At 41.0% G+C, this 20185-nt stretch overlaps 1 protein-coding gene across 2 annotated transcripts in view; it reads left to right on the plus strand.

Annotated features, from left to right (window-relative positions):
* Positions 1-20185, plus strand: part of NSL1 (NSL1 component of MIS12 kinetochore complex) — a 42107-nt gene that overhangs the window by 4352 nt on the left and 17570 nt on the right. For both annotated transcript variants that reach the window (XM_023741725.1, XM_004387547.2), the window contains exons 2-4: positions 5981-6059; positions 11646-11776; positions 14610-14664. In XM_023741725.1, the coding sequence (XP_023597493.1) occupies positions 5981-6059; positions 11646-11776; positions 14610-14664 (265 nt within the window). The remainder of the gene's footprint in view (positions 1-5980; positions 6060-11645; positions 11777-14609; positions 14665-20185) is intronic.

The following is a 20185-nucleotide window of genomic DNA, read 5'->3' on the forward strand; positions in this document are numbered from 1 at the left end:
CCTTAATATTTACGCCTGTTTTTCTAAGTTTGTACCAGTCTTTTATTTCTTTATATCACCTTGACTTCCTCTCCATATGAAAAATCTATGTCTACATTTTTTAAGTCCCTCTTTTTTGTTTTAATGTTGTCATCTTTTACGTATTGACATCTGTTTCCCTATTTTCAGTGTTTTAGCTTTGATTTATTTTTGTGACTTCCCTATCTGGGTTGATATCTCGTTGCTCTGTCCTATGTTCTGGTCTTGGGTTGTTATCTGATTTTACTGATTATCTAACCGGAGGACTCCCTTTAGGATTTCTTGTAATTTTGGTTTGGTTTTTGCAAATTCCCTAGACGTCTGTTTATTTGGAAATGCCCTAATTTTGCCATCGTATTTGAGAGACAGTTTTGCTGGATATATAATTCTTGGCTGGTAGTTTTTTTCTTTCAAGGCTTTGTAGATGTCATCCCATTGTCTTCTTGCCTGCATGGTTTCTGCTCAGTAGTCCGAGCTTATTCTTATTGACTCTCCTTTGTAGATGACTTTTTGTTTATCCCTAGCCGCTCTTAAAATTCTCCCTTTATTTTTGGTTTTGGCAAGTTTGATTATAATATGTCTTGGTGACTTTCTTTTGGGATCTACCTTATGTGGGGTTTGATGAGCATCTTGGATAGATATCTTGTCATCTTTCACAATGTCAGGGAAGTTTTCTGCCAACAAATATTCAGCAATTCTCTCTGCATTTTCTGTTAGCCCCCCCATTCTGGTACTCCAATCACTTGTAGGTTATTTCTCTTGATAGAATCCTGCATAATTCTTAGGGTTTCTTCATTTTTTTTTAATCTTTATGTCTGATTTTTCCTCAAATAAATTGGTGTCAAGTGCTTTATCTTCAGTCTCACTTCTTTTGACTTCCATTGCCTTAATTCTGCTGCTATGACTTTCTATTGAGTTGTCTAATTCTGAAATTTTATTGTTAATCTTCCGGATTTCTGATTGCTGTCTTTCTGTGGATTCTTGCAGCCTGTTAAATTTGTCATGATGCTCTTCTCTAATCTTTTTAATTTCCTCTATTTCGTGTTCTGTGTTTTGCTTAATTTCCTTCCAAATATCTTGAAGAGTTCTGTATATTAATCTTTTGTGTTCTGCCTCCAGCAATTACAAGAAACTTTCCTCCGCTAGTAAATTTCTAGATTCTTTATTTTGGGAGCTTGCTGAAACCGTCATGGATTGCCTCTTTATGTGATTTAATATTGAATGTTGTCTTCGAGTCATCAATAAGTTATTATTTTTATTTATTTTATGTTTGCTTACTGTGTCCTAGCTTCTTATTTTGTTTTGATATGCCCAAATAGGGCGCTTATATGAGCTAGTTTGATTATTGGCACCTTTGAAGCTCTAATGTCCTGTCACCAGGTGGTTAGATCTGTTACTAGTTATGTGACCTCAGGAGTGTACCCATTCCTCCTGTATGGATTCAGCTTAGGTGCCAGGTAGATAGCCACCAAGTGTGTGGTGTAGGCTCTCACTTACAGTCCTAGACAGGCATGGGTGATTGGTGTAGGCGCAGGCATCTGGCTGCAGCAGGAGGACACACTGAGCAAGGCACGGGGCTGACAGCCGCCCCTGAGTGTCCGGGAGGAAGGCCTGTCTCTGTTCCCTAGAGCGCGTAGGTGGGTGGGTTTTACAGCCGGACTGTGAGCCCCTAATGCTGTTGGCTGTAAGGACTGGGGAGCACCTCTTATTCATGGGCCCTTATCGCAGGTGGCTTGGGTGGAGCCACCAGTCCTCAGGCCTCTGATGTAGGTAGGTGAAGACCCCGCTTAATGGGCAGAGCAGTTGTCAAATGTCACGAACCTGCCACTTCACAGCTGAAACAGTTGAAGTTAGACTTCCGGTATAGACCCTGTTGTACTGCAGTAATGAGGGCCTATGCTGTTGAGATGGGCCCACACAAGTCTATGCAGGGGGAAAAGCACTCAAAGTCCATGGATCCCTTATGCCTGTGCCTAGGCAAAGGAGCTGTGCCTACCCTGGGTTCCTGGCTTAGGGGAGCCAGCAGTTTATTTTTTCCTCTGTTTGTTAATTTGTTCACTCTCCAAGGCTGGGAGAATGGCTCAGGGCATGTGACGGATACTGCTTCTGGCCCAGGGGACTCAGCAGTTGCTGAAGCCAGTCTGGGACCCAGTGCAGAGCAGGGAGTTGGGGGGTAAATGGCAGAGAGATTTTTCCCTAAGGGGGGTGTTGTTGATCTGTGCGGTAGGCCGATAGGAAGTACTTATCTTTTACCAGTCCAGGGCTGCTTCTCACTGGTTCTGGGTGGCCATGTAGACTCTCTGGCGCTGGGTCTCTCCTGGTGCGGAAAATGCGCCTCCCAAGCACCGCTGCTTGCCTGCCTCACCGCTCACCCTCGAACTGATGAGGGTTGAAGGGCTCACCGGGTCAGGTCTGGCAACTCCTTGCTGCTTCCCACCCATCTGTCCCTCCCCCTGCCACTCAGTCCGGTTTTTAACTCTGCCTTTGATGTTCAGGGCTCTCAGATTGCTATATATAATCGAATCACTTGTTTTTTTGGGTCTTTGTTGTAAGAGGGTCCACCGGAAACGTCTGACTACTCTGCCATCTTGGTCCCACCTCTAAGTGTACAATTTTAAATTAAAAAAATTAGAAGAAATAGGTGAAATTAATTTTAGTAGTATATTTTAGTTAATGCAGTATAGACAAGCTAGTATTTCAATATGTAATAATATAGAAATTACAGGGTATTTTACGTTCTTTTATTCCTACGAAGTGTTTGAAACCTGGTGTCGTACATCGACAGCACATTTTAGTATAGACATTTTAAGTGCTTAGTAGCCACAACGCGGCTAGCGTTTACCCTATTGGATAGCCCAGATGTAGACACTATGAAGAGTCCTCCTCGGAAGGGTATCCCTGGAAGTCAGTCACCTGGCTTGATTTTGCTCTTTCTTTTGCCTGTCTTAGAACATGATGTAAAGAGGGTGAAAATGCTTTCCCTACCAGTCTGAAACAGGTCAGGAAGCTGTCTGGGTTATAAACGTCACTATCTAAGACCATACCCTGCGCCTTAGGCACACTTCCCCCGCTTTTCTCAAATATTTTGCAAAGTCCTGAAGAAGATAGTTTTTTGAAGGAAGACACAGTAAATTGAGGGATTGGTGCCTGTTACAAGGAACACATAACATATATATGTAGAAAAACAAAGCTTATAATGCAGCACACTTGTGAGTAGGAATGATCACAGTGCAGACAATAAAAATAAAGGTTAAGTGAAAGGATTAATAGACACTCCCTGAGTAGGGATTCTGAATTCCACTTTTGTCAACAGTGGCTGTTACATTCATTCTCTCCTTGCGAGCAAGGCAAGAATGGAGACGTACTTCAGGAAGTTGTCTAGTAGTTTTTTCAGAGAAGACTCTTGTTATATAATGATCTTAGAATTTACCCCGTCCAAGAAGTGCTAAACCCAGAACCGTTGCTGTCGAGTCAGTTCCAACTCATAGCGACCTTATAGGACAGAGCAGAACTGCTCCGTAGGGTTTCCAAGGAGTGCCTGGTGGATTCGAACTGCTGACCTTGTGGTTAGCAGCCGTAGCTTTTAACCACTACGCCACGAGGGTTTCCCCCAAGAAGTGCTAAAGTACTTAAAACATTAGTTACCTTACAGAAAAAGAGGAACTCAGCTTAACATCATGAACTCAAACTTTATTTAATGGGACAGTAAAGTGAATTAGAAGAGAAAGATTTGAAGACATAGACTACTAAGGGAATTCATTACTGTTTTATTATAATTAGTAGAACAGATAAAAGGCAGAGGTTTTAATTACGCAAATGTGTCTCTGTCTAAAACTGCATGTTGTGTCATTATTGTTAGGGGCCATGGAGTTGAATCAGACTCACAGCAACCCTGTGTACAACAGAACGAGACACTGCCCAGTCCTGCGCCAGCCTCGTGATCATTGTTATGGACTGACACTGGATTGACTCATAATATAGTAGGCTATATTAAAAAAAAGTAGTATTGGTAGAACTGTGCAATAAATATTACAAAGATAATTTGTATTCTCAGGTAACCCTTGAAAGTCTATACATAAAGTAAGGATTTTGCTTTATAAAATCTTTAAAGAAAAGTGTAGAATATGTACTTTAACTCACGGTGAGCAGTCCTTATTTGATCTATACCCGTTGTTGCCTTCCAGCCAATTCTGACTCATAGTGACCCTAAAGGACAGACTAGAACTACTCCATAGGGCTTCTAAGGCTGTAATCTTTACAAAAGCAGACTGCCATATCTTTTTCCTGCAGAGTAGCTAGTGAGTTAGAACCACAGACCTTTTGGTTAGCAGCTGAGCGCTTAACCACTGTGCCACTAGTGCCCCTTTATTTGATCTGTACTTACTTTTAATTATACAGATGGTACAAAATACACTCTCATTGTGAAAAATTCAAACAATAGCACAGAGCAGAAGTCTCCTTTGAATTCTCATTCCCCATCACCCTTCTTTTCTGGAGATAACTTTTTTGGGGAGCATTTGAGGTGGGTAATCTTTCTACATTCTTCTTTATAGCTTTCTATGTCTTTTTTTCTTCTTCTTCTTAAACATTAATAGTGTGCTCAAGTGTTAGCAGCCTGCTTTTCTCACCAAAATATCTCCAGCCATTTCCTTGTCATTGTGATGTAGAGATGTACTTCATTCTTTCTAAGTGCTGCGTGGTATGACTGTGTTTGAGTTTATTTAACCATTGTCCTAATTTAGATTTTGTTATTTTTTTCCTCAATTTTTTATTATTTCAAACAGTGCTAAAATGAACATTCCTGTAGTACTAATTTTTTTATGTTTTTATGCGAATGGTCCTTTAGGGTACATTGTTAGAACTGAAATTGTTGGTTAATAACAGTGTGCTTTTAAAATTTTAACGGTCCTGCTAAATTCCTTTAGTGCTTCATTTTTAAAAAATGTGTTATGAACACTTTTAATCCCACCTAAAAAAAAAGATCAGTATAGTGGACACCAATATATATACCCATCCTCATATCTAATAGTTATCAAAACACAGTTACACTCACTTCAACTATCCTCTACTTTCTTTGTTGTTACTGAAGTATTTTAAAGCAAATCACAGGTCACACGACATGTTTCAGTATGCATCTTTAAAAACTGGAGCTCTTTATAAAGTGGAAATGAGCTTCACTCTTTCTTTGTTGTTACTGAAGTATTTTAAAGCAAATCACAGGTCACACGACATGTTTCAGTATGCATCTTTAAAAACTGGAGCTCTTTATAAAGTGGAAATGAGCTTCACTCTTGAAGTGCATGTTTTCCCTCTGTTGTTAACATGACACTCATTCAGCAGCGTCTATAGTGCTTGTACCCCTGAGGTTCAGCTGAGTCCACGTTTTTTGGCTTTTATTTCTTTTTTCTTTCATTTAAGTAGTAAATATTTTTTGTTCGTTTACAGGAATATTCTAAAATTTTGCGTCAAATGTTCTCACCGGTAGTGTAATGGCTGTGAGAGCTAAAATACAGGTAGAATCAATGATTGAAATGGACTGTTACTTCATTGAAAATAGTAAATATACTAATAAACTGATCTGCCACTTGTTTTTTTTCTAAATTTTATTTTTTTGTTGTTAGAGTATATACAGCAAAACATGCACCAATTCTGCTGTTTCTGTGTACATAGTTCAGTGACAGTGATTACGTTCTTTGAGTTGTACAGCATTCTCATCCTGCTTTTCTGAGTTGTTCCTCCTCCATTAACATAAACTCACTGCCCCCTAAGGTTCCTAACTAATCTTTCGAGTTGCTGTTGTCACTTTGATTCCATATAGATAGTTCTTAAAAGAGCATAATGTTCAAGTCCCACTTTTCTTTATATTCTCTGTCACAAATCTGAAATTGTTATTTTGCCAAAGTGTTTGGATTCAGTATTTGAAGTTGTTTTTAGTAATTTGACTGTTGTGAATTTGTTGCAGACTTTTGAATCAGCTGTGCAAGAGAATGTCAGCATTAACGGGGGAGCGTGGCAGGAAGCTTCAGAGAATTGTTCTATGGGTACGTGTTAATTTTCCTTTCTGTCATTTCTCAGTCATTTTTGTAGCTAATTTTAGTTTGAATGCTATTTTTTAATCCCCGTTTTCGTGTCACTTCTTTTTTTTTGTTTTTTTTTAAAAAAAGCCCTTTACTGGGGAAAAAATAAGGAGGCTAATCTAGAAGGCTATAATCTGAGGGCAGCAGCACAGTGGGTACTTGATCCCCCATATATACTATCTTGCATTCTCAAAAGAACTTCCATTTGATCAATTTTCAAAAATACCCTTATCAGTAGTTAATTGAAAAATTCTGGAGAAATATCCCCAGATAAAGAAACAGGTCCAAGGAATTCCTAGGATTAATACTTCAAGTTGTATTTTTACAAGTGGCCCTTACAGTGGAAAATGAAGTACCCTTATTGTTGTTAGGTGCCATCCAGTTGATTCTGACTCATAGCGGCCCTCTGTACAACAGAACGAAACACTGCCCGGTCCTGTGCCATCCTCACAAGCATTGCTATAGTACCCTTAGAAGTGTAAAGTTAAACTGTAAACGTCCATGTAAGGAATGAGGTGAAGTACTTGTAGAAAGCTTCTTAAAAAGACAGGATTTTGTTGGTCCAAAGCAGACTTGATTTTACCCTAATGTATGGTGTTGACATATCTAAAGAAACCAAAGTTTTAATAGAGAATGGTCAGTGTCAGGAAGAAAAAACTGAGTAGAAAGGAAATGGTCAGTGTGAGGAGAGAGTCCGAATTCCCCAGTGCCAACCCCGCAATGTCCAGGAGAAGGGCCGCCCTGACGAGGGGTGAGAGTGTCTTGTTTGTCCCCACGATCGTGTTACCTGGATCTGACCAGCATAGTTTGATGTCATGTCTAGCTGTTCAGGTTTCCCAGTTATCCTTGAGCTGATTCCAAGCCCACCAAGCCACTCTCTGTGGTCATAATTTATCTTCTCAACGTTAAGATAATACTTTGCCCAGACCACTTCACTGTTCAGTCCTTGGGAGTATTATAGTTATCTCTCCAAAGTCACCGAAATTCACATTATGGTGTACGTGTTGTTGTTAGGTGCTGTGGAGTCAGTTCCGACTCGTAGCGACCCTTTGTACAACAGCAGGAGACACGGCCCGGTCCTGCACCATCCTCACAGTCGTTGCTGTGCTTGAGCCCATTGTCGCAGCCACCGTGTCAGTCCATCTCGTTGAGGGTCTTCCTCTGTTTCACTGACCTTCTGCTTTACCAAGCATGATGTCCTTCTCCAGGGACTGGGCCCTCCTGATAACAAGTCCAAAGTATGTGAGACGAAGTCTCGCCATCCTTGCTTCTAAGGAGCGTTCTGGCTGTACTTCTTCCAAGACGGATTTGTTCGTTCTTCTGGCAGTCCATGGTATATTCAGTGTTCTTCGCCAACACCGTAATTCAAAGGCATCAATTTCTTCTTCGATCCTGAGTCATTGTCCAGCTTTCAATGCATATGAGGCGATTGAAAACACCATGGCTTGGGTCAGGCGTACGTTAGTCCTTGAAGTGACATTTTTGTTTTTGAACACTTTGAAGAGGTCTTTTGCAGCAGATTTGCCCAGTGCAATACATCGTTTGATTTCTTGACTGCTGTTTACGTATTAAAAGAATGAAAACAATAACATCATGTTTGCCAAATACTATCAAAGTGATTGCCAGTTAGTAGGGGATAGGTAGAGTATCAGAATCACCCAGGAGTGTTTCGAATGTCACAGCCTTTCACTGTGTCTGTATCTGACTCTTGTTCTGTGAAACCATTTTGGAATTGCCTTTTTGTTTGGTCCCAGGGTGCCTTTTATAGCATGGTTCATCAATTTGTAGATTAAGAAATGTATTTTCCAACAGTTTAGTAGCTGGGAGAAGTGTGGTTATAACTGTGAGGGGAGATGATTCAGAGTACTGTGCTTTCACCGTCTTTCATGAGCACTTGCTAGACGCCAGGCACTGTGTCAGATGCTGGGAAATAGATGAAAAGACACAGTCCTTACCTTCTAGGAGCTCTTTGTTCATAGAAGGAAATGTATAAGGAATCACTTCTCACTTTGGGAAGTGGGAGAAGATCTAACAGACTAGGTTGTTGTTAAATTAAATGCATTTAATAAATGAGAGTGTGGTAGACAGAAAGGAGGTAGGGAGGACATGTGAAGCAAAGAATACAGCAAAAATGCGTAGGCACAAGGGAATGACAGTGTTTGGGAAATGTCAGAATTGGGAAAACTAACGGTGAATGTGGCCAGAAAGATAAGGTGGGGCCGGATCATAAAGAGCCTTGTAGGATATGCTAAGGAATTTGCACTTAATCCTATAGGCAGTGGGGAACCCATGAAGGTGTTTAAAGTAGAATTGCATGAAAAGGTTTGTGTTTGAGAATGCTGACTGCTTGTGGGGGATGGATTGGAGAAGAGAAAAGTTCCAGGCAGGCAGACCTTAGGGAGGTTATACCAAAGTCCAGCAAAAGATGAAGGTCTGCACTCAGACAGTGTGAAAGGAAAGGACAAGACACGTTCAAGAGACACTCAGAAGATGGAATTAATAGGTTTTGATACCCTGGTGGCATAGTGGTTATGAGCGACGGCTGCTAACCAAAAGGCTGGCAGTTCGAATCCACCAGCTGCTCCTTGGAAACCCTCTGAGGCAGTTAGGGTCGCTTTGAGTCAGAATTGACTCGACAGCAATGGTGGTGTTGGTTGCGATGCAGACAAGCAGTAAGTGAGCTTTAAAAGGGCAGAGGTTTTTGTCTGCTTTGTTCACTGAGATTTCCAAGTAGCTGGCATGCGAGGTCAGTGTATGAAGGAACGAATATGTAAGTGAAACCAGCCCTTCGCTCTGCCCCCGTAACTGCCGTGAAGGGACAATTCCAGGACGCGTGACCAGGCACATCTAAGACGTGAAATGTGAGCTCTTTGAGAGCAGGGACGAGATCTGTTTTTCATATCACTCTCTTCTCAGCGCTTAGATTTGCACATAGTAGGGACCCACTAAATACTTGTTAAATGAATGAAGAATTCTTTCCTGCTCAAATTTGCTTATAAAGTCAATTTTGTAGATATATCAATAGGTGGCGCTAGGAAACCATTTTCCTCCCTACAAAGAAGATTTAGGAGGGAGACTCTTTTTTTAGCGGATTGTGAAATAATGCAGCGTAGAAGTGTTGGTGGTTCAGTGGTAGAACTCTTGCCGTCCACACCAGAGACCTGGGTTCAGTTCCCACCCCGTGCACCTCATGCACAGCCATCACCTGTCCGCCAGTGGAGGTTTGCAGGTTGCTGTGATGCTGAGCAGGTTTCAGAGGAGCTTCCAGACTAAAATGGACTTGGAAGAAAGGCCTGGTGATCTGCTTCCAGAAATCAGCCAGTGAAAACCTTATGGATCACAATGATCCTGTCCTGAAGCAATCATGAGGACGGGGCAGGACCAGGTAGCATTTTGTCCCACTGTGCGTGGGGTCACCATGAGTTGGGCTGACAGCAGCAGCAGCAACAAAATGGTACATTATTCTTTTCAGGCTGGTGATCGGTCGGCACATTTTAACCTTTTTAATGGATAAATTAAAATTTGGGGAGGACTGCTTATTTAAATGAGTATCCAAAGTAAGAAATGACTGTACCTCTCGTTGTCGTTGTTGGGTGCTGTTTTGTCAGTTCCGACTCATAGCGACCCCATGGACAACAGAACGAAACACTGCCCGGTCCTGCGCCATCCTCACAATCATGGCTGTGCTTGAGCCCGTTGTTGCAGCCACTGTGTCAGTCCATCTCGTTGAGGGTCCTCCTTTTTTGCTGACCCTCTACTTTACCAAGCGTGACGTCCTTCTGCAGGGACTGATCCCTCCTGATAACACGTCCAAAGTACGTGAGACAAAGTCTCGCCATCCTTGTTTCTAAGGAGCATTCTGGTTGTACTTCTTCCAAGACTGATTTGTTCGTTCTTCATAATACCCTAAAGTAATTAATTGGACTTGATTAATATTTGTTATGTGAATGAAAGACCACATCTGATGTACCTAGTTAGTCTCTATTGATATATACCCATATATATGTTGATATATGCCAGCAAAGTCTCAAAAAATTGTATATATATATAAAGTGTTTTAGATTTCTCCCTGCTAAAATCTGTACTCACTAAAGTAAACAGATCTATTTCTAGCGTAGACTTTGACATAGCAGAACAGGTATGATGTAGACCAGTTAGTCCAAGGACCTAGCTCTTTAGTATTTGTAACTAAGTATTTGTCATCCCATGGGTGGTGCAAACAGTTAACACACCCAGCTGCTAACTGAAAGGTTGGTGTTTCAAGTTCCCTCAGGCACCTCTGAAGAAAGGCCTGGTGATCTGCTTCTGAAAAATCAGCCATTGAAAGCCCTGGGGACACAACAGTCCAGAGACAAGGCCAAGAAGGCAGGAAGGGACAGGAAAGCTGGTAATAGGGAACTCAAGGTTGAGAAGGGACAGTGTGGCCATGTCGTGGGGTTGTTAACCGTTGTCATAAAACAATATGTACTAACTGTTTAATGAGAAACTATTTGTTCTGTAAACTTTCATTAAAGTACAATTAAAAAAAAAAGAAAGAAAACCCTCTGGCACACAGTTCTTCTCTGGCACACATGGGGTTGCTGTGAGTCAACAACAACTGGTCGAGTATTTATTACTCTTTAAAGTGATTTTCAAAATAAGACTGGTGTGTCACTTGCGTTGGTTTTATCTGGGGTGCTTGGTTTCTGGGTCCCTTCCAGACCTACTAAATCGGCATTTTTGCACTTCTAACAAGCTCCCCAGCTAATTATTAGTTCTGCTAAAGCTTGAAAATCACTATTTTAAAACATAGGAAAGCATCTGATAAAATAAGTTTAGCTAAATCAAGGAAACTAATGTCACCTTGTCTTTCTTTTTTCCCACCGTCTGTCCAGTTGAGTCCTATTTCAGATCCAGGTACTCCACTCATTGTTGCTGCCACAGCTTTTGTTCAACTCGTTACTAACAGTCTAATTCTTACGTATTTTATCATCCTTTTTTCCTTGTGCTTTATCCTGCAGCCATTTAGAAATTTTTTCTGTTCCCCAGTGACTCTGTGGTCTTGCAGATGCTGTTTCGTCTGCCTGAAATGTTTCTCCTGACCATTATTTTCCCTAGCGTTCCTTATCCAGTGGTTTTACACTTGTATTTCAAGGCCCAGCTCAAATGTCACTTCCTCTGTAAGGTCCTCAATTCCCCAGGCCAAGTGAGTGTCCACTGTTCTTTGTCTTGAGTGGGTTTTGTGCATAGCTCTGTTGCATTTATCAGGTTGACTTGGAGTTTTCTGTCTGTTTCTTCCAGTGGACTGTGAGCTTTTAGAAAGCAAAAAATTGTGTTATTGTCATCTTTGTATTTCTTTGCCTGGTGTGCCTTGGGTACTCAATAATTTATTTTCAATGAGGAAATGAATCAGTCACCAAAGTGGGAGCATCCATTAACTTGACATGTTTGTTTTTCTTAATTGTTTTGTGTTTTCTGAATGTCGTTTTATTTACATCACATTTTCATATAGAATGTAAACAATGCATTTTAAGGAATTTTTTAGACATTTTTTTTTTTTTTCTGAAACAGATTCTGACATCAAAGTACTTGAAGATCAATTTGATGAAATCATAGTAGATATAGCCATGAAACGTAAGCAGTATCCCAGAAAGATCCTTGAATGTGTCATCAAAACCATAAAAGCAAAACAGGAAATTCTGGTAAGATGATTTATTTTTTAAATTGAAGTATAAGGTCCCTGTGGAGATAAATGATATTTTTTTTGTCTTTGTTTTTCCTTCCTCAATAACTATTGTTTGTCTTTTGTAAGACTTTTTTCTGTTCTAAGTCACATTAGGTTTTGAACACAGCTGATATTAGAATAGGAATTGAACCAAAGCTAAGAAGTTTCCTCAATACAATCAAATACTTTGAGAGACAGAGTAGCAGGGATGTGGGGTCTGGCGACCATGCTTTCAGGGGACATCTATGTCAATTGGCATAACAAACCTTATTAAGAAAATGTTCTGCATCCTACTTTGGTGAGCGGCATCTGGGGTCTTAAAAGCTTGCAAGCGGCCATCTAAGATGCATCATTTGGTCCCAACCACTTGGAGTAAAGGAGAATGAAGAACACCAAAGACACAAGGAAAGTATTAGCCCAAGAGACAGAAAAGGCCACATAAACCAGAGACTTCATCAGCCTGAGACCAGAAGAACTAGATGGTGCCCGGCTACCACCAATGAACGTCCTGACAGGGAACACAACAGAGGGTCCCTGATACAGCAGTAGAACGATGGGATGCAGAACTCAAATTCTAGTAAGAAGACCAGACTTAATGGTCTAAGACTGGAGGCGCCCCGGAAGGCATGGCCCCTGGTCTCTCTATCCCCCCAGAACTAAATTTCCGAGGCTAACTCTTCAGACAGGGATTAGACTGGACTGTGGGACATAAAGTGATACTCGTGAAGAATGTGCCTCTTAGACAAGTAGATACAAGAGACCAAAGAGGGGGCTTCTGTCCAGAGGTGAGAGGGGAAGGCAGAGAGAGTTAGGAGCTAGTTGAATGTTCATGGGGAATCGGGCGGAGGGGAGGAGTGTGCTGTCGCAGAATGGGGTGAGCGGTTGGGGTCTCATAACAATGTATGCTAAAAAAAGAAAAAAAGTCTGTATGGCAGACTAACTTGAAGTGTAAACTTCATTTAATTACATCAATTAAAAAAATAAAATAGGAATTGAAAATAAAAGACTCTAAACACCTTTATAATTCTGAGACCAGGAAAGGAAATTTCTTTTAATCCTTTTCTTTCTCTTTGTCATTTATGTTTGGCATGTTATTTATATATGTTTGTATGCAGGCAGTCCCTGGGTTACAAACCTCTGACTTAGGCACAGCCCATAGTTAGGAACCAACCCCCATAAAGCCTGTTATAGTGAACACTGGAGGTACATACAGTGGTTCTTAATAACAAACGGGCTACTTTGCAATGAGCATCAAAACATCATTACACTATTATTATGTTACAGATATTCTAGTGTATCTGGAAGTGTTTCTTTAATTTTTTTATGCATAGAAAGGCACTCTATATACTAAGATAAACATTTGACTAACGTTAGATTTGAACCATACCTAGCTGTTCCGACTTAACGTACAAATTTGACTTAAAGACAGACTTAGGAATGGAACTTGTTTGTAATCTGGTGGCTGCCTGTGTTTTGGAAGATCTGGTTAAATTGATGATGGAGATTGTTTCAGTACCTGTTCATAACACTGGGATTTGCTTTGTAAATTGTGTTTAATTTGTTTTGCTGCAAAAGTTGTGACTGTATTGGTCACAAGACCAGGAAGAACCAGTCAGCTCCTCAGCCTTCATGTTTGTAGACAAGCAGAGCGGCGGGCTTGCTTCCTATTTATAAAGACTCTAGGTCTCCGTGACCGTCCATACCACATCCTATCTGTTCAGGATTGGTAGGACTGGAGTAAATCAGTGTCGAAATCAAAAACAGACAAGATGTCCACCAACAATGGGTCACTGACCCTGCCCGTGAGTGGCCGGCCCGTTGCTTTTAGATGGCGCTGTCCTGGTTTGTCCTCAGTTTCTGAAGGTGCTGTAGTTCCACGTGTAAATCTTCTCATTGCCTTCCTTTCAGGAATTGTTTTAGGGCAGTAGAGGCCAGGCTTAATACTTTATCTAAATCAGTTTAGTCATTCTGTGTGGGGAAAAAAAAAGTTCATAATCAGAAGTTTTTGTCTGCCTCTTTGGTAGTTATTGCTCAAAGAAATATCCCCCTCTCCTTTTTTTAAGTTTCTTCATGAAAGACATTCAAAATGTATTTTCCGGTATCTCCCATCTCCCTCTCTACTGCCTCCCCCCGCCTCCCCCAAACAAAACAAAACAACTGGTAGTCAGTATTGCATAAAAGAACGAAAGTTGGCAAGCCTGCGTGAGGCAGTGCTGTGGTGGGAGCTTGAAAAGTTGATGCCAAACGGGGGGTCAGGTTATTAAAGACGGCTCCTGCTGGCTCTGGGCAAGGGCGAGGAGGAACACTGCCCTCTTTCCTCTTGCCTGAGTGTAGATCCTGTCCCTGTGGTTCTGGTGTATCATAGGATAGGTAGGCTGTAGTGTGCTGACATGGTATCTTACCATTCTGGGGGAATGTAAGTTCTGAGTTCTAAACGCTTGGCTTAACTTTTGAAACACTCTGTACTTCAAACACAGAATTCAGTCCCTGTCTTCAATTTGCTTGTTGCTTTTTCAGATTGTAATTTTTTTATGCTGCATTTCTTAGTGTATGCAGTAGGTGCCAATACTGTAGAAGGTGTAATTTAGGCTTTAGTTTGACTGCGTTATCTTCTTTTTCTCTCCCTGCCCTACCAACAGATTACAGGATCTGATTATGTGTAGAGAGACAGAGAGAGACTGACTGATTGCAAAAGTATGGCAGTACTGACTGTGTAGTGTCTTTGCTTACAGTAGCTGAAGGAAATGTTCACCTGAGATGTTAAGTGATTAAATCGTTACTGTCATCTGTTTAATTTATATTGTGTTTAGAAGCAGTACCAGCCTGTCGTACATCCACTGGACCTAAAATATGACCCCAATCCAGGTGAGTCAATTTTCATTTGTGGTAACAATAAAGTATCGGCTTATGATTTTTATGGGTGTCTGATAGTCTCCTAACAGTGTCAGCATCAAGGATACCTTTTCTCTGAAGCTCTAATCGCTACCAGATACCGGTTGTTGGCTCTTCACTAAAAAAGGCCTTCCTCTAAGCCAGAATCAGAATCTCCAGGGTAGGACCTGTGAGTCTGGGCTTCCATAAAGCTCTCTCCTGACAGGTGTTGACACCCTCCCGTCTCTAATTTCTGTTGACAGTATCTGTTCTTTGTGTTACAGACAAAGTTGTATTATTAAAGCCCATGTCATGGTGTCACTCCCTGAGCAGTAACCTTCAGTGGTTTCTCATTGTTTACAAGTAAAATTCAATTTAAAAAAAAAAATTACATCACAGCAGAGATGAGAAGGCAGGAGGGGCAGGGAAACTGGAGGGATAGAAACGGGGCAGGCGAGGTGGAAATGGGGAGAGTGCTGACACATTGTAGGATTGTAACCAACATCACGGAACAATTTACGTGTGAATTGGTGAGTGGGAATCTAACTGGCTGGGTAAACTTGCACCTAAAGCACAGTAAAATATATGTGTATTTTTTTTAAAAAAGAGTAGATAGGAAACTTAGGGGCCAGTGAGTTTATGTTAACAGGGGAGGAACAACTCAGAAAAGGAGGGCGAGAACGGTCATACAACTTGGACAATGCAGTCGGGGTCATTGAATTGTACATGTAGAAATTGTTGAACTGGTGTATGTTTTACTGTGTATATTCTCAACTACAAAAAATAGATTATTAAGAGAATCATATGAAACTAATTAAAATGGCTTTAAGATGGAAGTGGAAAGTATAACTTTGTATATGACCTAAACGTGAATAGGCTGCGTGGGAAAGCTTTTGTGGAAACCTCTTGAAAGTTTGTTTGTTGTTTTGGCTATTGTAATATTAAAGTGATAGCAAATTTCTTTGACAGCTGACACTTTCAATGGGGGCTGTCTTGTTTTCAAAATTTAGTACTAAGGCAATGCATAGAACATTGATTCAGCATAGTTATGTTAGGAACTTTGGGGGTTACAGAGATAGAGCAGACAAGAATCTACCCATACTCTGCTTTTGTCTGAGTAGGAGACGAGAGAGATGAACGTAGAATAGGATTCTTTCATGTCGTCTAACTGGTTCCGTCTCAGTTCTCCCATCTCGATAAATGGTATCTCTGCCTAAATATTGCTCTAGCCGGAAGTCAGCCTGGAGTCTTTCTTCTGCCTAACCCCTCATATCCAGCCCATCAGCAGGTTCTATAAATTATCCCTTTGAAATATAGTCTCACATAATCATCTTCTCTCTATCTCTGTTACCACCTCTATTCTAGGTCGCCATCTCACTAGCCAGGGTTTCTGTAGATACTTTCTAGAAGTCCTTCCTACTTCCACCTTTGCTCTCATCCATTCTATGCTTGTTTCTCTTTCTGGTTGGCAGTTCAGCACTTAACCACTGTGCCCCCAGGGGTCCTTTTTGAATATTTCAGACATATAGAAAATATGGAGTATGACCTAATGACCATCTTATACCTATCACCCATATTTAAAGACTATTCACATTCTACCATACTTATTTTGCCCCTTTTTAGGAACTCAAATGTATGAATACAGCCGAAATGTACCCCTTCCCCCTCCCGTTCCACTCCCTCTCACCTCAGAAGTAACCACTATCCTCAGGCTGTGTGGATCCTTCCTACTTGTGTTTTTATGCTTTTACTTTATAGGATGTGTCTAGAAACAATGTATGGTACTTGTTCTTAAATTTTCATATAAATTGTATCATACTGATCGCATTGTTCTGCAATTTATTTTTCCCCTTCAATACTGTTAATCAAGATTTGTCTATGGTGTGATAACACATAGCTCTCTATTCATTTAGCTATTTTATGATATTCTAGTATATGAATATATCTCTGTTTATCCATTCCTCTACTGAGAGACACTGGCTTGTTTCTCTTCTTGCTGTGACAGACCGTGTTGCAGTCCACATTCTTAGACCTGTCTCCTTGTATGCTGTAAGTATGGGTAGGTTCTTAGAAGCAGGGTTTCTGGATCATGAGGTTCGTTCCTGTTCAGCTTTATCACATTGAAGCTTCACTGCCCCTCCTGAGTGGTTGTATCAGTTACATTTCCACCAGCAGTGTATGAAAATTCCTCTTTCCCCACAGTTTGCCAACATTTGTTACTGTCAGGCTTTCTGTCATCTTAGAGAATTGTCATGAACAGAATGTTGCTAGGAATCTGAACATTAAAGTGCTTCTGATGACATATTAGGAGAAAATGAGGGACATGCTAATGGAGATTGGAGGAAATACAATCCTTGTGATAAAGTGGCAGAAAGCTTGCTTGAATCGTGTTCTTTTGTTGAATGGAGAGTAGAACTTGTAAGTGATGAACTTGGATATGTAGCTGAGGTGATTCCCAAATGAAATGTTGAAGGCATGGCCTGGTTTCTCCATGCTGCTTATGCTAATGTGCAAGAGTAAAAAGATAAATTGAAAAAGGAATTGTTAAGGAAAAAAACCCCACAAAACCAAAATTTGATTTGGAAAAATTTCAGCCTGTCCATATTGCAAATGATGCCAAGGTACGCTCTGGAAAAAGGGACACAGGTGAGACTGGATACCCGTTTGTGAAGAGATTAGTTGTGTGACTTCTGGATCCAATCAGGCGTCTAAGCAGAGGCCAAGAACAGATGGAGTTATCTAGGAAGGAAGGTCCCTGGGTGGCAGAGGTAGTTTACAATCAGCTGCTAATGTAAAAGTAGGCAGTTTGAACCCACCCAGTGGCTTCCATAAAGATTACAGCCAAGAAAACCCAATGGAGCAGTTTTACCCTGTAAACACATGGGGTCACCATGAGTTGAAATCAGCTTGATGGCAGTGGGTTTATTTTTTTTAATCCAGGAAGGATCTCTGGAGAATGATCATGTCTGATGGCCTGGATCCCCTTGACATCCATGGAAGTCAGACAGGGTTTTCGAGAATGTTGTACTACCAGGAGCACTGCCAGCTTGGGCTGAAGGGGACAGAGACAGGATGAAATGAAGGAAGGCTGTCAAACTTCTGGGATTCTACAGGCAGGAAATGGTCTGACTGTGGCGGCTTCCTGAGGACTGGGAGGAATGGGCTGCCTCCCAGGGCCCAGAGGGTGGATCAAGCTGTAGAGAATTACTCTCAGCCCTTGGAAGCTAAATCATATGGCTTTTTGAAAAAATACTTCCCTTTTCTGATTTTGATATCAATGTTTTAATAATCACCTCTAAAATTGTCTAGCAAAGTCTAGAGCTATTCAGTATTTTACCTTCTAAGCAAGACAGGAGCCCTGGTGGCGCAGTGGTTAAGAGTTTGACTGCTCACCAAGAGGTTGGCAGTTCGAATCCACCAGCTGTTTCTTGGAAACCCTATGGGGCAGTTCTCCTCCATCCTGTAGGGTCGCTGTGAGTCGGAATGGACTTGACGGCAACGGGTCTAAGCAAAACAAGGACCTTAGTACACTTTGAAAACCAGTCTGTCAAGTTGATCCTCACTGTTGGTGGCCCCATGTGTGTCAGAGTAAAACTGGGCTCCACAGCGTTTTCAGTGGCCGATTTTTCAGAAGTAGATCACCAAGCCTTTCTTCCAAGTCACCTCTGGGTGAACTCAGACCTCCGGCCTTTTAGTTAGCAGCTAAGAGCATTAACCATTCGCACCACCCAGGACACTTTTTCTACGAGTAAACAAACTCCTCTTCTAATTTCCCTTATTGTTTGTGTCTAGAAGTTTAGTTCTTTTATTAAAAAACGCAATTTAACAGATGCTCCTACTTTTGCGCTTGATGATTTACCAAAAAAATTTCCAAATTCTGTATTTACTGTTGCTTCTTGAATCTCATGCCTTTTTTCTGGGTTTATTTCTCTTTGCGCTGAAGTGCTTCTTCAGGTTCCTTGGAGCAAGGCTGTGGGTGTTAATTCCTTTAGTCTCCTCATGTTGTTCTTTAACTTTGTTTTATGGACTGATACTTGCTTTCATTCACCATGTTGAATATGTTACACCGTTGTCCTTTCTGTGTAAAATATACATAGCACAGAATTTGCCTCTCTAACCATTTTTAAAGTGTGCGGTTCAGTGGCGTTCGTTACGTTTACGGGGTTGTGCAACTGTCACCACTAGTTGTTCTTAAAACTTTCTTTTCACCTGAACCAGAAATTCTGTACGGACTCAGCATCAGTTCCCCTCACCCCTGTCTCCAGCCCACGGTGACCACCCGTCGGTTTTCTGTCTCCGTGCATTTGCCTGTTCTGAGTATCCCGTACAAGTGGAATCGCACCGTGTCTGTCCCTTTCTGTCTGGCATATTTCACTTAGCATGATGTTTTCAAGGTTCAGCCAGGTTGTGGTGTGTATCAGAAATCTTCATTTCTCGTTAGGGCTGAGTGACACTCCATCGTATGGCTATACCACATTTTGTTTCTCCATTCAGCAGTTGACAGACATTTGGGTTATTTCCTATTTGAGGCTATTAAGAATAATGCTGCGATGAACATTGTTATACAAGTACCCCTTTGAGTCCCTACTGTCAGGTCTTTTGGGTGTATACCTAGGAGTGGATTTGCTCAGTCATGTGATAATTCTGTATTTAATTTTTTGAGGCACTGCCAGACTGTTTTCTACAGCTGTTGGCACCATTTTACATTCCCACCAGCAATTGACCAGGGTTCCACTTTCTCCACATCCTCACCAACACTTGGCTGTTTTCCTCTCTTTTGATAATAGCTGTCTTAGTGGGTGTGAAGTGGTATTTCATTGTGGTTTTGATTTGCATTTCCGTAACAACTAACAACGTTGAACATCTTTTCATGTGCTTATTGGACATTTGTATTTTTTTTTTTTGAGAAATACCTATTCAAGTCCTTTGCCCATTTTTTAATTGGATTATCTTTTTATTGTTGAGTTGTCGGAGCTCTTTATGTGTTCGGAACAGTGAACCATCAGGTACATGATTTGCAGATATTTTCTCTCATTCTGTGTAGTTGTTACCATCTTACTTTCTTGGTAACGTCCTTTGATGCACAAAAGGTTTTTCCCTCGATGAAGTCCAGTTTACGTATTTTTTCTTTCATTACTCATGCTTTTGGTGTCGTATCTAAGAATCTACTGCCAAATACAAGGTCCTAAAGACTCACCTCTGTATTTTTTTCTAAGAATTTTATGGTTTTAGCTGTTATATTTATGTCATTGATTCATTTTGAGTTAATTTTCTTATTTGGCATGAGGTAGGGGTCCAACTTCATTCTTCTGCATGTGGAAATCAATGTGTCCAAGCACCATTTATTGAAAAGACTGTTCTTTTCCCGTTGAATGGACTTGGCACCCTTGTTGAAAATCATTTGGCAAGAGACGTATGGGTTTATTTCTAGGCTCTGAATTCTATCCCACTGATTTACGTATCTGTTCTTATACTGTTAACCACACTGTTTTAATTAGTGTAGCTTTATTTTTTA

This window comes from Trichechus manatus, unplaced genomic scaffold (assembly GCF_000243295.1).
Source record: "Trichechus manatus latirostris isolate Lorelei unplaced genomic scaffold, TriManLat1.0 scaffold00187, whole genome shotgun sequence".
Classification (NCBI taxonomy): domain Eukaryota; kingdom Metazoa; phylum Chordata; class Mammalia; order Sirenia; family Trichechidae; genus Trichechus; species Trichechus manatus.